This window comes from Myxocyprinus asiaticus, chromosome 25 (assembly GCF_019703515.2).
Source record: "Myxocyprinus asiaticus isolate MX2 ecotype Aquarium Trade chromosome 25, UBuf_Myxa_2, whole genome shotgun sequence".
NCBI lineage: Eukaryota > Metazoa > Chordata > Actinopteri > Cypriniformes > Catostomidae > Myxocyprinus > Myxocyprinus asiaticus.
Window position 1 is genome coordinate 20436894 of NC_059368.1, and position 22587 is coordinate 20459480.

General features: G+C 39.7%; 1 protein-coding gene across 1 annotated transcript in view; it reads left to right on the forward strand.

Moving 5' to 3' along the window:
• Positions 1 to 22587, forward strand: part of LOC127416140 (proline-rich membrane anchor 1-like) — a 41640-nt gene that overhangs the window by 12002 nt on the left and 7051 nt on the right. The window contains exon 3 of the mRNA XM_051655303.1: positions 7433 to 7565. Coding sequence (XP_051511263.1) covers positions 7433 to 7565 — 133 coding nt within the window. The remainder of the gene's footprint in view (positions 1 to 7432; positions 7566 to 22587) is intronic.

A 22587-nucleotide genomic window follows, 5' to 3' on the forward strand; every position in this document is an offset into this window, starting at 1 on the left:
TTTAAATTGTTTAATGCACACCTTGTCATGGATTATCCTTACATTTATATATTTAAAAAAAATCTATTCTAGGGGGAAAATAGTGCCCTTAAGAAAATGTTCATTTCTGACACTTATATCTGAGGTATACAGTGGGCCAGTTCAATCCTGGTCGATCCAGAAGTAGACTAATGTAAGGGATTCAGGTCTCAACATGCTTTACATTAGCTCCATGGTTAACTCAATTAGCAGTAATATAATCTGAATATTTGTGAAATCAAACCCAGCAACATCCACTTCTTGTTCATCAAATATCTGTCAAGTATCATGAAAACTACTTAAAAGTCCTTGACTTTGCCCCTTGTGTGGCAGTCTACCAAACAAAAAGTGCAGAGCTCGGCTCAGATGGAGTTATTGTTTGTCTGTCTGTCAGTCCTCTTATTTTAAAATCAGTTTTGCCCAGGCAATCCAGAGCCATGTAACTCCATTAAACAGGAGAGCAGGTACAAAAATAGCTTAATCTAATAGGCCTGGTTCTCTCTCTGCCATCATGAGACCGATCCTCTGATCTGTCTGCTGCTCCTTTATCATATACATGAGACTTTGCTGCTTTAAAATGTTCCCCACAATGTACACATTACAGGTACTCACATCAAACTTACAAATCCAGGCTTTTACTGTTGGATTACAATGCTAAAAGGCTTTTCAGGCTCACTTTTGAATGATCAGGTGTACATTAGGTCCAGCTATTTAGCTATTGTAGCTGTTGAATCTGTCACGAAATGCAGAGAGACAGGACCCAATCACAGACCGACCAGACTGGGCTACACGAACCAAGGTAAGAGGAAACAGACCGATTGACAGGACCGACATGAGAGGAACAAACAGACTGGAAACCAGATGAACTGGCAATGGACAGCAAACACGAGGAGACTAAAATAGGAAGAGAAATCAACAGGTTAACAAGACAGGGCAGGTGTGACTAATAAACTAATAATGGGGAAACAAGGAGGCGGGGTATGACGTAAGACAGAGAGACAAGCGGCGATACAGAAACAAAACAAATCCACGTGCTCTCACAAGAGAACAAAACACCCGAATGGCATGAGCGCACATTGCCAAGACAATGAGTCAATATACTCCCATGCCAACTGACAAACAAGATGAGAGAATACGTAGCACCGGCAAACAAAGCGATGCCACGCATTCTCACACTGAACGAAACCTGACCGTACATCGTGAGGCAAACGCCACGCGATGCACGCAACAGGTGACAAAAACAAGACAGGACACCTGTGTGAGAGTTCGGCCACACACACCCGACAACTTAGACCAAAGTGACCGAACCTCAGCACAACATGAAGACAGCTCGCGACATGGGCATGCAACACGAGGCGCACCTGTGTTCACGAGAGACAGACAAATTAATGACGCGAGTGCATGCTGCCAAGATGACATAAACACGATACACCCACATCAATAACATGGAGCACGCTAGCAGCAGCAGGGGAACGGCCTCTGTTGCCGTGGGCGCTGGCAGCAGCAGGGGAATGGCCTCCATGGCCATGGACACATGAGGAGTAGGTGCCCTTCTCCTCCTCCTCTTTTGGGCAGGGAGGGGCAATGCTGCTGTAGTAGCCCCCGCCTCCTGGTGGTCCGCAGCCATGGGCTTGGGCGAGGCGTCCACCCCCATGCGGGGGGTGCTCTCGTCCTCAGGTTGGGATGAGGAATGGAAGTCCTCAGAGGCACAGGCTGAAATAAGCTCCTCCCATTTCATAACTTGCCTAAACCTCCATCTCCATCCCCATCTGGGACACAAGATCTAAATGGTTCATTCAGACCCACCCAAAAGAGATCAATTAGACAGGTCTGATCGTACCCCAGACCTGAGGACAATGATAAAAACTCAAGGGCATACCCCCACATGGACTTGTCCTCCTGCCGTACCCCACGCATCTCCTTATGCGCTCTGCACACTGGTGAGAAGGAGAACTAGTTTGAAAAGAAAAAACTCTGCTGGGTCCATTGTGGCCAGTTCGTTCTGTCACGGAATGCAGAGAGACAGGACCCAATCGCAGAGTTAAAAAACAGGGATTTGTTAAATACAACAAAAAGGAGCAAAAACAAACTAAAACTCCCACAAGTGGGAAAAAACAAACATAAACTACCCCAAAGGGGAAAAACACAAAGTAAATAATTCAGGCAGGGGAAACAGGGAACAGGACCGACTGGCCTGGGCTATGGGAACCAGGGTAGGAGGAAACAAACTGACTAACAGTACTGACATGAGAGGAACAAACAGACTGGAAACAAGATGACTGGCAATGGACAGCAAACATGAGGAGACTAAAATAGGGAGAGAAATCAACAGATTAACAAGACTGGGCAAATAATGGGCAAACAAGGAGGCAGGGTATGACGTAAGACAGAGAGACCTGCAGCAATACAGAAACAAAACAAAGCCATGTACTCTCACAAGACAACAAAATACCCAAATGGCATGAGCGCACATCGTCAAGACAGTGAGGCAATATACGCCCATGCCAACTGACAAAGAACGTGAGAGAATGCGTAGCAATGGCAAACAAAGCGATGCCAAGCATTCTCACACTAAACGAAAACTGAGCGTACATCGCGAGGCAAACGCCACGCGATGCACGCAACAGGCAACAAAAACAAGACACGACACCTGTGCGAGAGTTCGGTCACACACACCCGACACCTTAGACCAAAGTGACCGAACCTCAGCACAACATGAAGACAGCTTGCGACACGGGCACACAAAACGTGCGTGAAACGAGGCACCCGTGTTCGCGAGAGACAGACAAACTATTGACACGAGTGCATGCTGCCAAGATGATATAAGCGCGATGCCTCCACATCAATAACAGACAGACATGGAGCATGAGTATTCAGATCCTGACACAGACCGAAACTGAACCATACAAGAAGTCTGGATCCAGACACCGTGCTCCTGACATGAAACAAGACAGACCGAAGAGCGCACGGCAGGGAATATAACCGAAATCGTGTGCTCACACAAAGACAAACAACGAAACACAAGACAGATATGGGACAATAATGCCACGGTCCTGTCAGAAAAAAACCCAGACTGAAAGAGTGACAGGACTGTGACAGAAACATGGATTGATTTAAAGGTATAGTTCACCCCAAAATGAAACTCTCACTCTCATCTTGTTCCAAACCCTTATGACTTTTTTTCTTCTGTGAAACACAAAAGGAGATGTTAGGCAGTATGTTAGTCTCAGTCACCATATACTTTTATTGCATCTTTTTTTTTCATACAATGAAAATGAACCGTGACTGAAGCTGTCATTCGACAGCTTCTCCTTTTGTGTTCCACAGAAGAAAGAGAACCAAGTCATATGATTTGGAACAACATGAAATTGAGTAAATGATGACAGAAAGTTCATTTTTGAGGGAGCTATCTTTTTAACACCTCAAACATTTTAAAGCAAAACAATGCTTTAAAATTCACAAATGATGTATTGATAGGACCACTGGAGATCATCTCTTTGGGGCAGCCACTGTTTTTCAGTCATCACATATAGCGTGTGTTGGGCTAGCTGAGACTGAGGAGTCTTCCGAGGACGGGACATGTCTCCCTAGCAGCCACCTCAGAGACGGCCACACTCATTATGAACATTTCACTCTTTGCTCTTACGTTAGCAGACTGAGAGCATATGCAGAAGTCAACCTAATTTGACACAAATGAACCCTCTACAAGCAGACAGATTTTGTGCATTGTGATATAGAGATATAAGAGGATAAGATTACAGCTGTGAAATATGTTTGCAGTAGTGTCCCTATGTATTAGCATTAAAGTTGTGTGTACATGTGTGAAAGAGAGCCAGCATACATACTCATGCAGATGTTTTTTACAGATAAACAAGTGCACTTTCATAAAGTTCATAAAACAGCAGAATCCTATTTTTAGAGTGCCAAATTCATTTTAGAGTGTTAAATTATGTTCACACACAGTCGCAAGCAAATTCGGATGATATGTGCTCTATGAACAGAACCGCAGTCGGCAACCATTTCTGTCTGACATGTCATTGACGTTTATTGCATGAGGCTCACACAGGTTATTCTTTGCTGTTAATCACTAATGTTAGAGCTCTTTCTCAGGTTACAAAAAAGGAACGAAATAGAGGTATTGTGTGGTCAGAATGCGAGACAAAACTTCTGTTAAAGGGATAGTTCATCCAAAAATGATCATTCTCTCATCATTTACTCACCCTTATGCCATCTCAAATTCGTATGACTTTCTTTTTAAACAAAGATATTTTGAAGGATATACGTATGAGTTTTTTTTTCATACAGTGTAAGTCAATGGGGTCCAAACATTTCAAGCTCCAAAAAAGGACATAAAGGCAGCATAAAAGTAATCCATATGACTCGGGTGGTTTAATCCATCCATCTTCTGAAGCAATCCCATCAGTTTTGGGTGAAAAACAGAACAAAATGTAACACATTTTTTATCATAAGTCTTGACCCAATTGTCTTGCATTGTACGGTAAAAAAAAAAAAAAAAATTATATATTCTTCAAAATATCTGTTTGAGCTCTACAGATACAAGTTTGAGGCAGCATACTGCAAGGATGAGTAAATGATGAGAGAATTATAATTTTTGGGTGAACTATCCCTTTAAGTGTTTGGAAGGAGAAGAAATAGTTTGGAATAAATATCAAATCCTTAAAGATGCAATACAGTCTTGATATTTACTATCACTGTCTGTCACTGTGGTTACAGGCATTATTCAAGGATAGAGAGTTAGAGATGGGGATTACCTGTTCATACCTGCATTATTCGATCCACTCCTGTCTGCTCTTGTATGTACAGGAGAACTTGAGAGTCGCACCTGTTTGTAAATACAGTTGTCATTCCCAAACAGTGATTGTTTGACCATAGCCTTTGACATTTGAATAAGGTCACTGAGGTCATCTTTGCACTATTCTAGACCCTTGCTACAAGGCCATCAAGAGGTAAGACTGTCATTAGCTCTCATAATAGTTTTACTTGTAGATTGTTGATGCCAAATGTATTTCTTTCTGTATTTCACTTTATCTCTTCCATTAGTTGTTGTTGCCCCAGCAAAATGTCACTCCCTGGAGGATAACGTGATCAAGGAACTGGCTTTTATTAGTTAAAAGGATGTTACAAAAGAATAACAGGATGGATTGTGATATTGAGGACACATGGAAAAAAAAAACTATAAATTGATTACAAATTAAAAACTAAATTTGCAAGAAATGTTTTGTTTGAAACATTTGGATTAGGAAAAGGAAAATGGGTTGGGTTGGGAATGGGTTGTTGAATGGCAAGACTGTTCTGTACGTTGCTTAAATAAAAGAGCAAATTCTGAGCAATTTCCAATGCAACGACCAGTCTCCTCTTCATTTCACCATCCACCCACACCCTGCGCTACAATATTAACACTACATAATAGTAGGAATAACCCATCTGATTTATTTCACAACCTAGTGAGCATCTACTTAGACAGCATTTTTGTAGGTCATCAGTAAAGTCTCTGAGTTAGAGTCTGTAATCAGTACAAGAGTTACATTCTGCTCTTAGTTGCATTATTTCCGCAGATATCTGTTTGTGTTTATTCAGTCTGTCCTGAATGGTGAGGCATGTGAGCATTGATCAGGATGATAAACATCAGGAAGAAACCCACATAAGGTTGTTAATGCATTGGTCTTGACCCAAGGGAGAATTATTCAGTGAGTTATACTCAAGAGCTGATGGGTAGTGCATCACAGCCCTTTAATTAATGGTAGGCTTGAGTGGATAGTGAAAAATAATAGCGCACGGTCTCTAGTGTTGCTCCTGTGTAACAGGACTTTCTGTAGTTTCGGTAGCTTAACTGCTAGAGCATGGCACTCTATACCAAGGTCATGGGTTTGATTCCAAAAAAATGCCAAGTGAATACATGTTAATGTAAACAGTGTTACAACATAGGTACAAACAATGGTTCATACAGACAAGGTAGTAAAAGAACTTTAAGTTTCAACTATGACACCCAAAATTGCTTCTGAACTGTTTCACAAATGCCACACTATACTGTGCACTTAGGCTATGCACTCGGCCATCTAATGTATCAATTCTCAAAGAGTATAATCAAAAACTTTTGTCTCAAATAGAACACTAATATTTTTAGCCTTTTTTCAGCTGAAAGATATGATGTTTTTAACCAGGGGTGGGGAACATCAAGCCACAGGGCAGTACTAGGCCCACAAGACCATTTTACCCGGCCCGCGAGGCCATTTAAAAGAAAAAAATGGCCTTGATTCAATTAACTGTAATAAAATAAAAATATACAATTAAAAGAATTATTAAAAATAATTATAAATGATAACAATGCAAAATATTGTATAATAGACTGTTTTTTCTTGGTGCGTGAGCACATAACGGAATGCGTACTTTAATTTCAACCTACAATCAGAAATTGCAAGCAATTGTATGGCTCGCGGATAATTTCATAAATACTTGAATGGCTCTTAATGGGAAAAAGGTTTCTCACCCGTTTTAAACGCACAAGATGTTTTCCAGCTAGCTTTAACAACCTCAGTCTAACACTTTTCCTAAGTGATGTACATATTTACATGGTGTGGGGTGATGGTAAAACATTAATGTTGCAAGGTTCTGTTGTTGCCATATTCACCATTAATTATAATTGGTTTGTCCAACCCCAATTTTTTCTTTTTTTTTTTCTTTTGAAGAAATACGTCATCTGGGTACTAGTAGTACTCTTCTTCTTGATTTCATTCAATGTGAACTGAAACACTTTAGTGTGAACACACTACTCACACGTTTTACGCTTCAAAATGCCATAGATTAGTGCAGAAGTATGCGATTTGAGATGAAGTTATTGTTATCTGAACTGTATAATTACATGGAAACTCTCCAAATCTCAGAACAGATACAGTATATCTGAATCCGCAGCTCAAATCTAAATGGTTTTTATAAAGCCAAAGGGAGAGAGAGTGAGGTATGGTGGTAGAAAGTGAGAGGCAGAGAACTAAAGAAGTCCCATGTGATCATGAGGACAATGAACTTGTTAATTAGCCTCTGCATTTTTAGAAATAAATCTGTGCTCAGCAAAGCAGGGTGGCACTATCAGTTCCCAACCAGAAAGAATCCTTACTTAAAAATGGTGGGGAAGGTAGAGGACCCTGATGCACTAAAATGTTTCTGGATGAGACAGCTGCGAAATGGTCCAAATAAAGCGCCTCTCGGATATGGAATGATAAGTGGAGTAGGGCAGCATACTGCAGTCTTATGATTGGGCCATTGAGCTGTGTACTGTAGGTGTGAGAGACCACACTGACAGTATTGTACTAAGTATTGTTCTCTACATATACTCTGCCTTGATGTACTGTATTTCTTTGTGCTTCACGTGGTTTTTAACACTTTGTCTCTTTTCCAGTGGCTCCCTCCACTGTATCCCCCACAACGTCCTGGAGGAGAGAGATGCAAATCTTGGTTCTGGGGACTGTAAGCTGTGCATCTGTGGTTTTCCTCCTCCTGACTGTCATCATTTGCTACAAGGCCATCAAGAGGTAAAACTGCCATTAGGGCTCATTAGTTTTACTTGTAAAATGTTTTATGCCAAATTTATTAATTTTTGTATTTCACTTTATCTCTTGGATTACTTGTTGTTTTCCCATCAAAATGTTGTCACTTCTTGGAGGATGATGTCATTAAGAAACTAGTCTCAGCCTTAGACAGCACACCCATGGTCTGTGCTCTTTGTCTGATGCACATAGCACATGAAACTGGAAAACGCTTTCTGAAGTTAATCAGTCCTAATCTGACTGGCTGGTTTGACGGAACTTCCACGAATAGAGACACACAAGACTTTTTATCAGTCCATCTGGAAACGGAGTCATGTTCTCAGATTTCTGTGTTAATACAATGAGCACTTTTGAGAACAAAATAATCACAAGATTTGTCCAAGTTTGCCAGGTTAGTGACATCAAATCTTTTAAAGATATTCAGAGTTTCATACGAGGCACATTGCAGAAAGTAAAGCGGAAATGTTTACTTAGTTACTGTATGTCTGTGAAATTCTCAGTGATTAGTTTTTTGTGCTGTACTCAAAATCTCTACACATTTTTTTGCTAGTTTTTGCTCACGGAGTTTGAGTGCCATTATTTAAATGATTTCTTTCCCATTTCGGTCTTTTATTATGGTATCATATATCTCCGATAACCTGTGTGTAATGGCAAAACCAACTGTGATTGATCGCTTTACATGTCAGTTAGACCATTTTTCCTGTCTTAGTGGGCAGTTCTTGGCCAATCTAAGCTGCTAGACCTTTGCCATTTTAGTCAAAGGTCTGGCTACACTAGACTGTTAGGATCTGACTTTTGTTAGTTAAAGGGATATTACAAAAGAATGACAGGATGGAATGTGTTATTGAGGAGATAGGAAAAAAAAACTTTTTGCTAATTGATTACCAATTATAAACAATATTCACAAGAAAAGTATCGGCAAATACAAAAAATACAAAATTAATAAATAAATAACTCACAGAAGTTTGACAAATTAAATGTGATAATTGCATAATGTGTCAAACCATTTAAACACAGTATTTACCAAATATTGGATGTTTCACAACCTAGTGAGCCCATACCTAGACAGCATGTTTGGGCATAATAGGCACATTCATTGCCTGTCTTCAGAATTCAGTCTTGCCATGAAGATAATCATCTTTAACTGAATCTCAATACAGCATTAATATATGCCTCAATACAAAAAAATACCACCCTTATTTCTCAAGCTGATGTTGACTTACTTTTGTAAAGCCAATCACAAGCCTACTTAGAAGACACCATTAGCATTTAATCTGTGTCAGCTTCATGCTTCCTTAATATAACATTATAACAAGACAAAAATATATCTCCCTTTCTTGTGAAAATTATTGTGTGAAATATGAATTGTGAATGATGTAGTTTTAGTTATTATGAGCTGTTGCCATTCTGCGTTAAGAAAAACAATGACAGCGATTTATTGTTAGGAAATGGAGATGTGTTTTGTACTGCTGGTGCTGTTTGAGGTGAAGTAGAAGGCATAAGCATTGCATGGTATGTCAGCCTTAAGCTGCTCCTGTGGTTTGGTACCAGTGACATGCTGTCAAGGGAACAGCTGAGAGGCCTGTCAAATCAGCTGCAGACTCTGGAAATGGCCTCAGACATTCCAAATCACTCACAGCTAGAAAGGAAAGAGGCTCCCAGACTCTCTTTGATATACCCTGGGCTACAAAATGACAACACATAGATGGAGCTGAAATGTTTATGAATTTTTTGTTGAAATAAATTATTTCTGAAGCCTGAAAAATGGTTTAGGTAGACATAAATGGTGACCTTTAATTCATGCTGTCATTCAACAGTTTATCAGTTTTAGCCATGCACAAACCTGTTTTTTTCCTTTGCCTCAGGCTCTGCATTAACACATTTCCTCTTATGAGCTGTGGTGATATTTCATACTCATTTAACTCATTTTTGGCTACATCACATTTTGTGAAAACCTGTCAAAATCCCATGTGAATGAGACTGACCATATAGCGGTTAATTGTTCATAGAAAAGATATTGTTTCTTACAGTCATGCCTAATGACCTAAATAAAACAAATTCAAGTGAGCTTTAGAGATAACAAAGAAAATTTAGTAACTACAACCCTTATTTCTTCGTACAAATGGAGTGAAAAGATAAAAAGAAAAAATGAAAAACAGGACATTTACAAACTTATTACTGCCTTCAATTACTCCATCAGATGCCATTTTTATACCTTCAACCATCCACCGAATTGCACACACAAGATTTTGGGATATCAAAGGCAGCGAAAGAGCAGATGAAGGCATCTTGGTAGACAGGATCTGAAGGAAACATTGGAGTCAGACGTGACTTGATGCCTTCCTACTTCTGTAAACAGCCTGCGAGGGCAGCATTTTCATTTAGCTTTCGGACAGAAATGTTTTTGTTGACTCTATTTGGTCTGGTTCATGTCATTTTGACGCTGCTCTCATTAAACTGATACTATTCAGATATTCCAGTGAAACTACTGAGGGTAGCATCCAAGCTGTTCATGTTAAAACATTCCAGTTTTCTGGAAATTAATCTTTTATTTATGAAAGCTGGTGAACATCCCCTCCTGGCTATTAACAGGGACTTGTTATTACCTCTCTGTTTTGAAATTATTTCACTTGGTGAATTTGTGTGTTACACGTTGCCTCTTTTTGCCTGATAACTTGGTATAAGGAAAGCAATTCCCAAAGGAAAACCCAGCTGGCAGCTACTTCCCCACTAATGAGCTTGCCCAGTCTGCCAAAATGAAGAGAGAGACATGTTTAATGCCTTCCTTTATTTGCATGCGAATACATCATTTAGCTCTGCCCAATGACCAATGCACCACAAATGGTGCTTCTTCAAACAGTTGCTAAAATGCCCCAGAGAATGCTTGGGTTATTACCACAATCATTTCTTTATGGCTTCTCCATACTAAAGCCTGGTGTGGCTCAGTTATTGTAATTAGTTTAATGGAATTAGAGGCACTGGATGGGAAAGCTAAAGCAGTTTTGTTTAACAGTTGCTCAGTGCAAATATTAAAGAAATGCTATGCTTCATGATTTTTGACCGCAGCAAATGAATGATAAAATCTCAGTCGTACAGGATTTTGAATTTCCTTTTGTTTAGAGTTTTTATTATCATAATTGAACTACCCTTCAGTCTGGATATTACAAGCAAATATAACTTAAATTCTCCTTGTTCCTCTAAGGGGGAATAAAGATGCTGTCGTACATAGTTACAATCAACTACAATTAACCTTTTCGGTAATCTACAGTCACATTTGAAATGCTAATTAGGTCTAGCTTATGTTGTGTTGTGCTCTTAGAAACACGAAGGCTTATACGGCTAAAATTATTTCTAAAATATTTACATTCATAACAATAATGCTTTGATCATAATATTAGTCATTTTTGACATCTGGCTTTGTGCTCTTACAAAAAAGATGCCTTACATTTTTGATATGTCTTGGTGTGCAAGTATATAAGTGGCATACATGGTTGAGAGTGATAAATGGTTGCCATCTGTATCCAGTTGCACTATTGTAGTCTGAGTTATAATTAGGTGAATATATCCTTTGGATATAACAAAGAGTGAAAGGTCAGTGAGTGATTATATTTAATTCTGCATTGTCTTTTGTATGGGCATTCCCAAAGACAGCTCTTGTCAGGCAGCCAGAGTGCGGTGGTGGTGGTTTTGGGAGTGAAATTGCTTTTTCTGAAGTCTACCTACTCTCACTAGCTTTTCTGGATGCCCTTCACCTTTTCAGGAGTAGGGTCTAAATTATCCTGTGGTGACCCCTGGAGTGAGTTATTTTTGTACGTGACACTACACAGCCGATAGAGGGGGGCAGAGTGTAGACGAGTATTTTTTTGTTTAATTTTAATTTTTGATTTCTTGTCATTAACAAATACAATAAATTACTTTATATAATATAGTAAACATGTGAACAGATCTATGGGCTATGTCTGCTGTACTGTATTTGTTTTATTTATTTAGTTGATATATAGTTATAAAAAAAAACAAATGAACAAATAATATCAGCAGTCCGGTTTATCTATGCACCGTTTGATATCTCAGACATTGTGTGTGTGCATGCATGCGTCCATGCGTGTGTGTGTGTGTGTGTGTGTGTGTGTGTGTGTGTGTATGTATGACAAGTGCTAATGTAAACAGACGTGACTGCATGCATCCAATAATCGCACTCAGCATGTGTTCACTGTGCATGTACAAGCTGTGAACTGTTATCATGGTGCTTTTGTGATAGTTTGGCTGTCTGTTTCAGAAAACAAATGTATTATATGCCTGAAAAGACTGTTTGAGTTGCTGTTTGTGTGAGTGAAAGCCGCATCTGCACCTAAAAAGCAGACGTGGCTGCGTGCATGGGAAGATCGCATTTAGATATGATGGCTGTGCATATGTTGTTGTGGTACTTTTTTTGTTGACAATTTGGCTGTTTGTTACATAAAATAAACATATTATGTGCTTGAAAAGACTCTTTGAGTAGTTGAGTAGTTTGAAGAATGACAACCGCTACTAATGTAAACAAACATTTCAGCATGCATCGGAGGAAGATCGCTTTTGATGTATTGACTGTGTGTATAAGATGATGTAAACTTTTTATCGTGGTACTTTGGTGACGAGTTGGATGTATGTATATAAAATAAACGTATTCTGTGGTTTAAAAGACTGTATGAGTAACTGTTTGAGAGAATATAAATTACAGATGCTTGACTAACGCATCTTGTGTCGACGTGAAAGTTAAATTGAATCTGGCAGCTTGTAACGTAGCTGGCTGTTGCAGAAACACATACAGTATGTGTGACGCTACTCTGCGGGGCCCAGTTATTAACCGTCACATATGTGAGATGGTACGTATGAAAGGGTTACTATTTATGTGTGCTTTTTTACAATTTATATATTCATAGATTATTAAATTATTTACTTGTATATATTTATTTGCATCAAAGCTGACATAAAACAGAAGTATTACATAGTTATTTACATCCCCATTTGCTTTATACATTAAACCTATGGCCCTGCAGCAGCAATCTTAGCCTGCTCTGTTTATTTTCAGAGGAAATGAATACATTGGTGCATATTCTAAAGAGCTTCATCCTAAAATATTTATCTCTACCTGTAATGTTCCGTGTAGCCCCCTGCCATGTTTGTACTACACGTCATGTATTATTGAGGGCCCAGGCCCACATTTGAAGGTGAAGAGTGGCTTTTTTAAGTTCTGCAGTGATATTCTGGGATTCTTTTCAATTGAAATGCACTGTCTGCACCACTGAGCATTCATCTCTTTGTTCTGTATGTAAGGAAGCTTGAGGAAGGGAAGTTCTATGAATGGAATGTAGACTAGAGGTCTAAGACCAACCCAGATTTCTAAAAAACGATACTAGCACATTCAGTAGTTTCAGCCTTGAATTTAAAAGACCCCATGAAATAAAAATCTGAGTTTTATTGATTGAGGTCCATGTGTGTTAGTTTTGAGGTCATCTATATGCTTGTGTAATCTTAAAAATTGACAAAATATCAAAATGTTTAGCAAATATTCACATTCAAAACGTACAGTTTTCCTACTCTGGGAAAACAGACCAAAAATATTTATGACTTATCTTATACTCACCACATTTGTGTTCAATAAAATGCTCTCTAGAATGAGAATGTCCCTCTCCCTAATACCATCTGCCATCAACTAGCAAAAGCAAGTAGCTAATCATGGTTCATGGGTGAGATGTAACTAAAGCCTTTTTTTCTTCTTCTTCTTTTTTACAAAATACAATATGTCCCGCCCCACCATTCTGTTTTAATGGGAAATATGTCAACACAGGAAAGAAAACTGCTTTCCTCAAGCAATTTCATGGGGACTTTAAGAGTTAATTCTTGTACATCATCACCATATAAGGAAATTACACAGATTTGTCACTGCAATACTCCATGCTTAAACCATTACATTGGAAAGTCCATGATTTTCACAAAACAGTACATGGGAACAGTTTTAATAGACTTTATAGTGACCCTTTGTTTTTGTTTATATGGTCTAGCTTGCATTCAAACCTAAAAATGAAGTGGAAAGATCTTGTGTAAATAATTCTCTAATGTGGATGAAAGCAAAAAGCTCATAATTTTTTTAAGTCTGCTGCACACCATGTATTGTTTTTATTCCATTATAGCATGTCTGTACAACCAAACTTCAACTTCTTCGAAATCAGATAAGAGAGTCTGAATCAATCTTTTTGGTCAATGCAGTGTAAATACAGGTTTTATTGCCATTTACACAAGATGAGAACAGCACTTATGAGGGAGCACTTGTTTTTATAACATCAGCTCTGCTTCAGAACTTATCATCCTCCCAGATCAACATTTTTTTTTTTTTTCAGTCTGAGAGACATTTTTGGCCGTGTCGACCTCAAAAGAGAGGTTATGTGGCAAGACCCAGGCAGCAACCGAACAGCATGCCGAAGTGTCTGGGGAAAGGCCACAAGGGTCTCTCATGTGCCGCTGTCTGTCAGTGAGAAAAGCTGGTATAGAGATTGGAGAAACAGAGGGATAGGATGGAGAAAGAGAGAGAGGGAGGGAGGACACTGTCAGTAAGCACTCTCTGTGCTGATTCAGGGGAAAGATAAAGGAGTTTTTGGCTTCCCGTCCTGGCACATTACATAAACCGAATGGTCCACAGAGAAACTGTGCTACAGTCAGGGCATCTGCACACAGTGCTGCAGAACAACACAACTCGAGGGACATCCACACCACTGCTGGAGTCCATGAGTCTTCAGCAGTTTTTTTTTTTGGGGGGGGTGTTCTATCTTAGGACAGCATAGGGTCATGTGATACATTTTATCATTTGCATTACATAACCAAATACATTCATAAGCTCTTTCAAGTGTGGTCAAATTGAGCAGTGACTCAAATTTTAAAGCATTGCACTTGCGATGCAAAGGATCGGGGTAGGAGTGCTGAAGAGCACACAAGTCGGCACATCGAAAGTGTCATATAAGCATCACAAAATGGCGTGGTTGCTTCAACAATTGCATTTTTCTTGTCACATTTGCTTTTTATGACACTATCGGTTAGGTTTAAATTTAAGGTTTAGGTTAGGAAGTTAGGTTATCTTTATTTAAAATTCAATAGAGCATTAACTTTATAACTTCACATGTTTGGAAGAAAAATTAATTCTCTTTTGGCAACACTCAGTAGAAATTTCACCTCAGAACTGCCGTGATATGCATAAGGAGCCATGTAATATCATTTTGCATAAATGCCGCCATTGTCACGTAATTTTCATGAGATCAGGCTCTATCAATTGCCTTTAGGCAAAGTTATGACAGTGAATGACAGTCCAGCCTAAAGAAACTGACCACTCACTACAGAGTCTACATTTGCTTGAAATGGATGAACACTGAGTACTAACCAGACGTGACACAATAAAGTGATAAAAGCTATCTCTTCCATGTAAATCTGTGTTTTTGTCCTAACTAACCACGACAAGTGATAAGCTGCAGGACATTTTGCTGGTCACTTAGTTTCTATTTCAGGCAGGTTAGCCCTGGCCAGTTGTACCTCATTGGTCCAAAATCCCGCTCAACATAGCTGTGTATTAAACATAAAATGTGCTCTGATCGGCTGTAATTGTGTCACACCGTACAGCAGTTTTGTGTTCAGTGTGGACTCTGGAAACTTGTCATATTGCGGCTGATTTGGACACGGTGTAAGATCCTGTTCATTTCTGCAGCTTTTCCTATATTTCTACATTGCTATAACCTTTGTACACCCTTATTTCACACAAGGATTATGTGACAGTGTTAATTTTTGTGAGTGTTTTATGAAAGAAATGGGGAAAAACAAGTCCCCTCCCCTTCTTCTTTCTATCCCCCTTTTCCTCACCATACTCTTCAGAAATCAGATGAGGCAGAGTTTTTCCCCATGTGTAAATCAAGCGAGGGGATGTCTATATAGGAAAGCCCTGTAGCCTGGGGGCATCTTGAGACAGATGGCCCCTGCAGAGCTCTGGGATTGTCTCATCAGTCCTGCCCAAGGGACAGACACTGTGTTTATCACGACAGATGAGCACAAGCTACCTCTAAACATTTCATCAATCTCAAAGAAGACTTATGCTGGAATTCAGCTGAAGGCATGGCTGTATATGTTTTTCAAGGTTTAAAACACTAGGTTTATTTACAAGCTGAAGAGGTGCAAAAATACAGCACAGTGGTAAAAGAATATCATTTGATAATTTTTCTTTGAGGTCTATGTGCATATTAATTTGTTGTCTAATCAGACAAATATAGGGATAGCCCGTCCAATAATGTTGTTTCATGGTGTTTCAAAAGTATAACTTTCTCTCTTCCGTGGAGCACAAAAGGACATGATAGGGACTGACAGCCTCAGTCACTATTCACTTTCATTGTATGTAAAAAAGATGCAATGAAAGTGAATGGCGACTGATGCACATTCTGCCTATCATCTACTTTTGTGCTCCACAGAAGAAAAAAGTCATATGGATTTGGAACAACATGACAACATGAGTGAGTAAATGATAAAAGAATTTAAAAATTTTGGGAAAAGTAGACATTTAAAAGGGCAAATAATGATTCAGTTTAATCATGTATTATTAAATAATTAGTATTATTAAAATTTTTAATATTATTATTTAGCAATAATTTAAGATATTTACATTTGTAAGGGTTAATGTCAAGGGCGTAGATTTGGCTTGAACATGGGGGGGGTTACAGTATGAAGAATTTCCATGTTTCCATTGATCATGGTATAAATATTAGGGGGGTTGTACTTGCTTGTTTTTATTATTGGGGGGTTACCTCCCCCCATCCCCCCTGAAATCAACACCCCTGGATAATGTACAGTCAGCCAGTTGTTATCGCAAAATAAACCCTGATCTCCCTGTCGGGTTTATTTTGCGATAACAACCGGATGTCTGCACATTATCCAGCTTATTACATGGCTACAAACCAAATAAATAAATACATTTACATAAAATATTGATTTGCATTGAAATTATGTTATTATGTGAGAAGAAATAAATCGCTGAACAGCTGAAAACCACCTCCTGTTTGGGTCGGAGTTCTGTTGGTGTTTATTTTGTAATTAATGAATGTCTGACTGCTCATTGTGTATCTTATTACAAGACTACTTGCCAAATAAATAAATGCACATAAAACATTGATTTAAGTTTAAATTATTTTATTAGCTTCCCTATAGAGAATGCACAGTGATCAGAGAAGCAGGAAATTTGGCTCGCAATACCTGGATGATACTTGGATGTGCGGTTGTTTGAAATATCCAACCGCTAGATGGCACCATTGACCAATCAGAATCGAGTATTCCAGAGAGCTGTGTAATAAGCAATAATAACTATTATATTTGTTTATTAAATGAATGAATGATGAGTCATAATTAACAAGTTTCTTTCTTTCACAAGCTTAATTTCACTGTTGCTGTGATTCAATTCCTCTACAACAAGCCTAAATAAACAGTATACTCCATATGAAATGACTAACATATGGCCTTGTGTCATAAATATGTTTCCAAATTCTCGGGACAGGTGTTGATGCAGTAGCTCAGCTCCACCTTTCAACTCACTTATCACCAGTGTTGGGGGTAACGCGGTAAAAGTAATGTGTGTTACGTAATCAGATTACTTTTTCGAGTAAAGTAACGCTATATTTATTTATTTTAGACCATAATATCTGAGTTCTTTTTTTAAATAAGTAACTCATTGCTTTTGTACACCTCTCCTTTCCCCGTATTGCGATAAATCAGGAGTAAAAGTGTGCAAACTTCGAGGAGAGGCATGATGGGCATTGTAGTTCTAGAGAGTGGAAGGCTTACTAGAGATGTTCAGTGAAGTTGTAGTATGTGTGTGCATTATGGGCATTGTAGCGTGCGCATGATGGGTATTGTAGTTGAGCAGCCATCATAAACTTTGCCATTGTCATGACAGTCACAGCAATAGTTAAGAAATGTGTTCTCTCGGGGGCCTGGGTAGCTCAGCGAGTATTGACACTGACTACCACCCCTAGAATCGTGAGTTCGAATCCAGGGCGTGCTGAGTGACTCCAGCCAGGTCTCCTAAGTAACCAAATTGACCCGGTTCCTAGGGAGGGTAGAGTCACATGGGGTAACCTCCTCGTGGTCGTGATTATGGGTTCTTGCTCTCAATGGGGCGCGAGGTAAGTTGTGCGTGGATCGCGGAGAGTAGCATGAGCCTCCACGTGCTGTGATCTCCGCGGTGTCATGCACAATGAGCCACGTGATAAGATGGCTGATTGACTGTCTCAGAAGCGGAGGCAACCGGATTGAGGTGAGTAACCGCGCCACCACGAGGATGTACTAAATAGGATAAATAAAATAAAATAAATGTGTTCTCATAAGGCAAAATTTTGTCAAAAATTTTATATTCGGGTAAGTGATACTTTTATTCTCACAATAGATTCATGTACGCTCCATTTAAAAGTGTGTAAACACACAAAAGCCTGGAGAAGTCTTCCCGTGGCCACAGTATGATTATACAGTTACATACAACGTGGAATGATTGCTGACTTTCTGTGCAACCAAATTGCTTTGTTTTAAAGCTGCCCGTAACTTCTTCTGTAGGATCAGTTTGCATCAGAACTGCTCTGTTAAAGCATTAAACATTCAACATTCGGTTGAGTTAAACGTGATTGATTCATGTGTAAATACACACTGCATTAAAAAATCAGTAAACACGTTTAGGCAGAGGGATTATATGACTAGGCTTCCACTGGCCACGGCATGATACACTGGGTGAAATACTCGCTTAATTCACTGACTTGTGCAGCTGAACTGCTCTGTGTTAGAGCTCCCCATAACTGGGAGAATGGGATGAGAAAAGCTGACTCTGGATCAGCAGCTGCGAGCAACGTACTACATGGTGTGTGTATGCAGACAAAATGTCTTAATTTCTTAAAATATGCAACATTTTTGTTCTATAATAAACAAGTAATTTGATTCGTGAAACAAAGTTTTGAAGACATTTTGGTAGCATTAAAAATGATTCCATTCAATTTGTATCAACATGCGCGTTTGCAGTTGTATGCGATCAACCAGTGGTGTCTGTACGAACCGTGGATCAGCTAAAAACAAGCGTGCACTGAGATGACTTAAGTGAAAAATATTCATTTTTTCATCATACTTATTCCTTGAACATGTTAGGTTGGCATTCCCCACAGAATTTTATCCTGACTTCTGAAAATCATCTCAAGTTGACTTTGGCATTGTCGATGGGCACCACATATGATGACATATGATTCAGGTTCAGATGTTGAATTTTGCTGCTTTAGGTAAGACAGTGGTTATTCTTCATTATTCATGTTGGCTGCCATGTCGATGGAAAAACAAATCATGCATATTCCAGTTATTTAGTAGTTTGTTTAATATGTTGTTTTGGCATGAGTAGCTAGCATGACCTGTAATGTCTCTAGATATCTCTTGTATTTGTATTGAATGCATAGCAGAAGAGAGAGTGGCAGTGAGAAAAAAGTAACACAAAAGTAACGTAACGCTTTACTTTCCATAAAAAGTAACTTTTAAATTAATTAATAAAAATATTAATTTAATGCAATATTCTAACGAGTTACTTTTAAAAATAACTTTACCCAACACTGCTTATGACATTTCAAATGGGTCAGCTTGAAAGGTGCTCTTTATCTTAACAAGCAGCCTTCATTCAACAAGTTGCTAATATCTTGTGTGTGTTTTTCCCTGGAATAAACAGGTCAATTTTAATGAGCTCAAGCTCCGTTTATGAAATTAGACTTGTCCTCTAGACAGACCCCAGAGAGCTGCAGACAGTAGCGGCAGACTCTGTAAAGGTCACGTTGTTTTATTTTCATTTTCTTGACCTAATCATTGATATGTGATGTGGAATCTCTCATTCTGGTATTTACTGTTATCGTTAATTATTGTTCAAGCTTTTGATATGTTTATAGAACTTTTTCAGCGGCTGGAATTATATTTCCCATTAATTTTCTCCATTTGCATTTCAGAGCGTTCTAAGCCTTAAAGGAAACTAATCAGCCCTGAGATAATTACTATAACAATTTGATCTCTATTAAGATGGGAAGTAACTACTGACTCCATTAAACATTGCAGAGGAACTAGGGTTTTTACAAAAATCAGTTTTTTTTACGTATTGTTTTTGTATTTTTGTATTAATTGTTCTGAATACATTTCTTATATATGATATTGTAACAGACCAGGTTCTTAATGTGGAAAGGAGGAAGCAGGGACCGGGAGAACAATCCATGTCAGACATTTAATGAACATTTTCAGTGTATAACAAAAGCTTGCTTTTCAGCATCACATTCAATACACGTGCTGCTTTTCAGCAGACATGTTCAACATAAAGACACACACAGACAGACAGCTTCGTGCGTCTCTCTCTCTCCCTCTGGTGTCCCCGGATCCTCCTTTATCTCTCTCCCGCTGATTGGGCAACTCAGCGCTGGACATGCATCCTCACAACTGGGCCATGCCCTCCTCCTCGTCACAAATATACAGTAAGAACAAATTTGCTAGGTAGCTGCACTGCTGTGGAGATTGTCATGATTCCCTTTTCATGGTAACAAGGGCTTCTTTTATTGGCATATCTCGCCTTAGGATTGTGGGTTGTGTTTTACTTTACACCAAGAATCCACCATTTATTTGAAAATGTTAAAATAATAAAAATTGGAAATGACAACTGACTTATGGCTTCTTCAGAAGCATATACCATCACTTCACTACCTCAGAGCTGTTCGTGCATTCTATTTGTCTCGGACGTCGGAGCTCCGAGTTATTTTCCGAGTTCCGAGACTGGAACTGACAAATGGAATGCCCCCCGATGTCAGAATTCCTACTCGGAAAGTCGGACGAACACAGAGGACCCCGAGTTCAGAAAGCAAGATGGCTGCGAAGAGCATCGACTGTAGTATGCTGTGGGTTTAAAGTTTTTTTTAGCACTTTTTGTCTTTTTTGTGTCCAATTTAGTAAGTCGTATACACAATACTGTATTACTGTTGCCGTTAGGCATGTTGCTACAATCCTGTTATGCGTGAATTACCGCGTAATGTGTTGTTTATAAACTGGTACAGCTAAAATTGGCTAGGTCGCTGCTAACAACAACAATGGTCGCTGCTGCTACAAGAACAATGGTCAGTGTTGCTACAACAACACTGCCTAACGTTACGAACCGTAAAACCATTTACACATAAACCCCATTAGGCAAATTTATATTGCAAATATACATTTGTACTTCCATAGGGCATTGCCCTTTGTTTACACCGCTGGTTCAATTAAAATGTGGTTGAGATGTCTCAAGATGGTGCCGAGTATGGCTGCTGTGTTGCGAGCTCCGACACAACATTGTAGTTTTTTGTTTGTTTTGTTTACAATTCTTATGTTTTTTGTCTTGGATGTTGTCTGCCTTATTGTCTACGACAAACAAACACTTTTGGACATTGGTTCTGCAATTACACACCGTAAACCAGACTTCAAATTACTCAATGCCGACCCGCTGTTTACAAACAGGCCAGCGGAGCCCTTTGTCTGGGCAGCCCGGCCGCGGAAACGCAAAAGGAAAAGGGGAAACAGAGCCGGCGTCCTCATCAGAGTAAGACGTCACGAAAATCGACCCCCGCTACCCAGTATTCTACTGGCAAATATTCAGTCTCTGGACAACAAGCTCTGCGAGCTGAGAGTGCGGATCTCTTTCCAACGAGAGATAAGGGACTGCTGCATTATCTGCCTTACAGAAACTTGGATGTCTGCGGAGATTCCAGACTCAGCCACTGAACCCGTGGGTTTATCCGTGCACCGAGTGGACAGAGCGAAAGACCACTCAGGTAAAAGCAGAGGTGGTGGTGTATGTTTTATGATCAACAAATCCTGGTGTGATCAGAGGAACGTACATTCTATCAAGTCTTTCTGCTCTCCTGATCTGGAATTTCTCATGCTTCTGTGTCGACCATTCTGGCTACTGAGGGAATTCACAGCAGTCATTATCACTGCTGTGTACATCCCGCCACAAGCTGACACAGACCGGGCACTCAAGGAACTATATGGGATTATAAGCAAGCAGGAAACCGCGCACCCTGAGGCCGCATTCATTGTGAACGGGGACTTTAAGAAAGCCAATCTCAAATCAGTCGCACCAAAATACCACCAACACATCAGTTTTAACACACGAGGGGACCAGGTTTTGGACCATTGCTACTCTCCCTTCCGGGATGGCTACAAATCCCTCCCCCGCACACCATTTGGCAAATCGGACCACTCTTCCGTTCTGCTTCTACCCTCTTACAGGCAGAAACTGAAACAGGAAGCACCCACCCTCAGAACGATCTTGTGCTGGTCGGACCAACCAGACTCTACGCTTCAAGACTGTTTTGATCACGTGGACTGGGAGATGTTCCGGTCCGCCTCTGATGATGACATTAAGCTTTACGCTGATAGCATAACGTGTTTCATCAGAAAGTGTGTAGAGGACGTTGTTCCAACCAAAACAGTACAGATCTATCCGAACCAGAAACCTTGGATTAATAGCGATGTTCGCGCGGCACTTGATGCGTGGACCTCCGCTTTTAATTCCAGGAACGCGGAGGAGCATAAACAAGCCAGTTATGCCCTCCGAAACATCAGTACAGGAACAAGATTGAAAGACAGTTCAACACCACCAACTCTAGAAGCATGTGGCAGGGAATTAATATCATCACAGACTTTAAAGGGAATAAAAACTCTGCCGTGAACACTGCTGCCTCTCTCCCGGATGAGCTAAATACTTTTTATGCTTGTTTCGAGGGAAATAACACTGCCCTCGCGGAGAGAGCTCTCGCGGCCGAAGCTACAGAGGTTAGTTCACACTCCGTCTCTGTAGTGGACGTAACCCGATCCTTCCGACAGGTGAATATCCGTAAAGCCACGGGTCCAGACGGCATTCCGGGCCGCGTCATCAGAGCGTGTGTGAACCAACTGGCTGGTGTTTTTACGGACATTT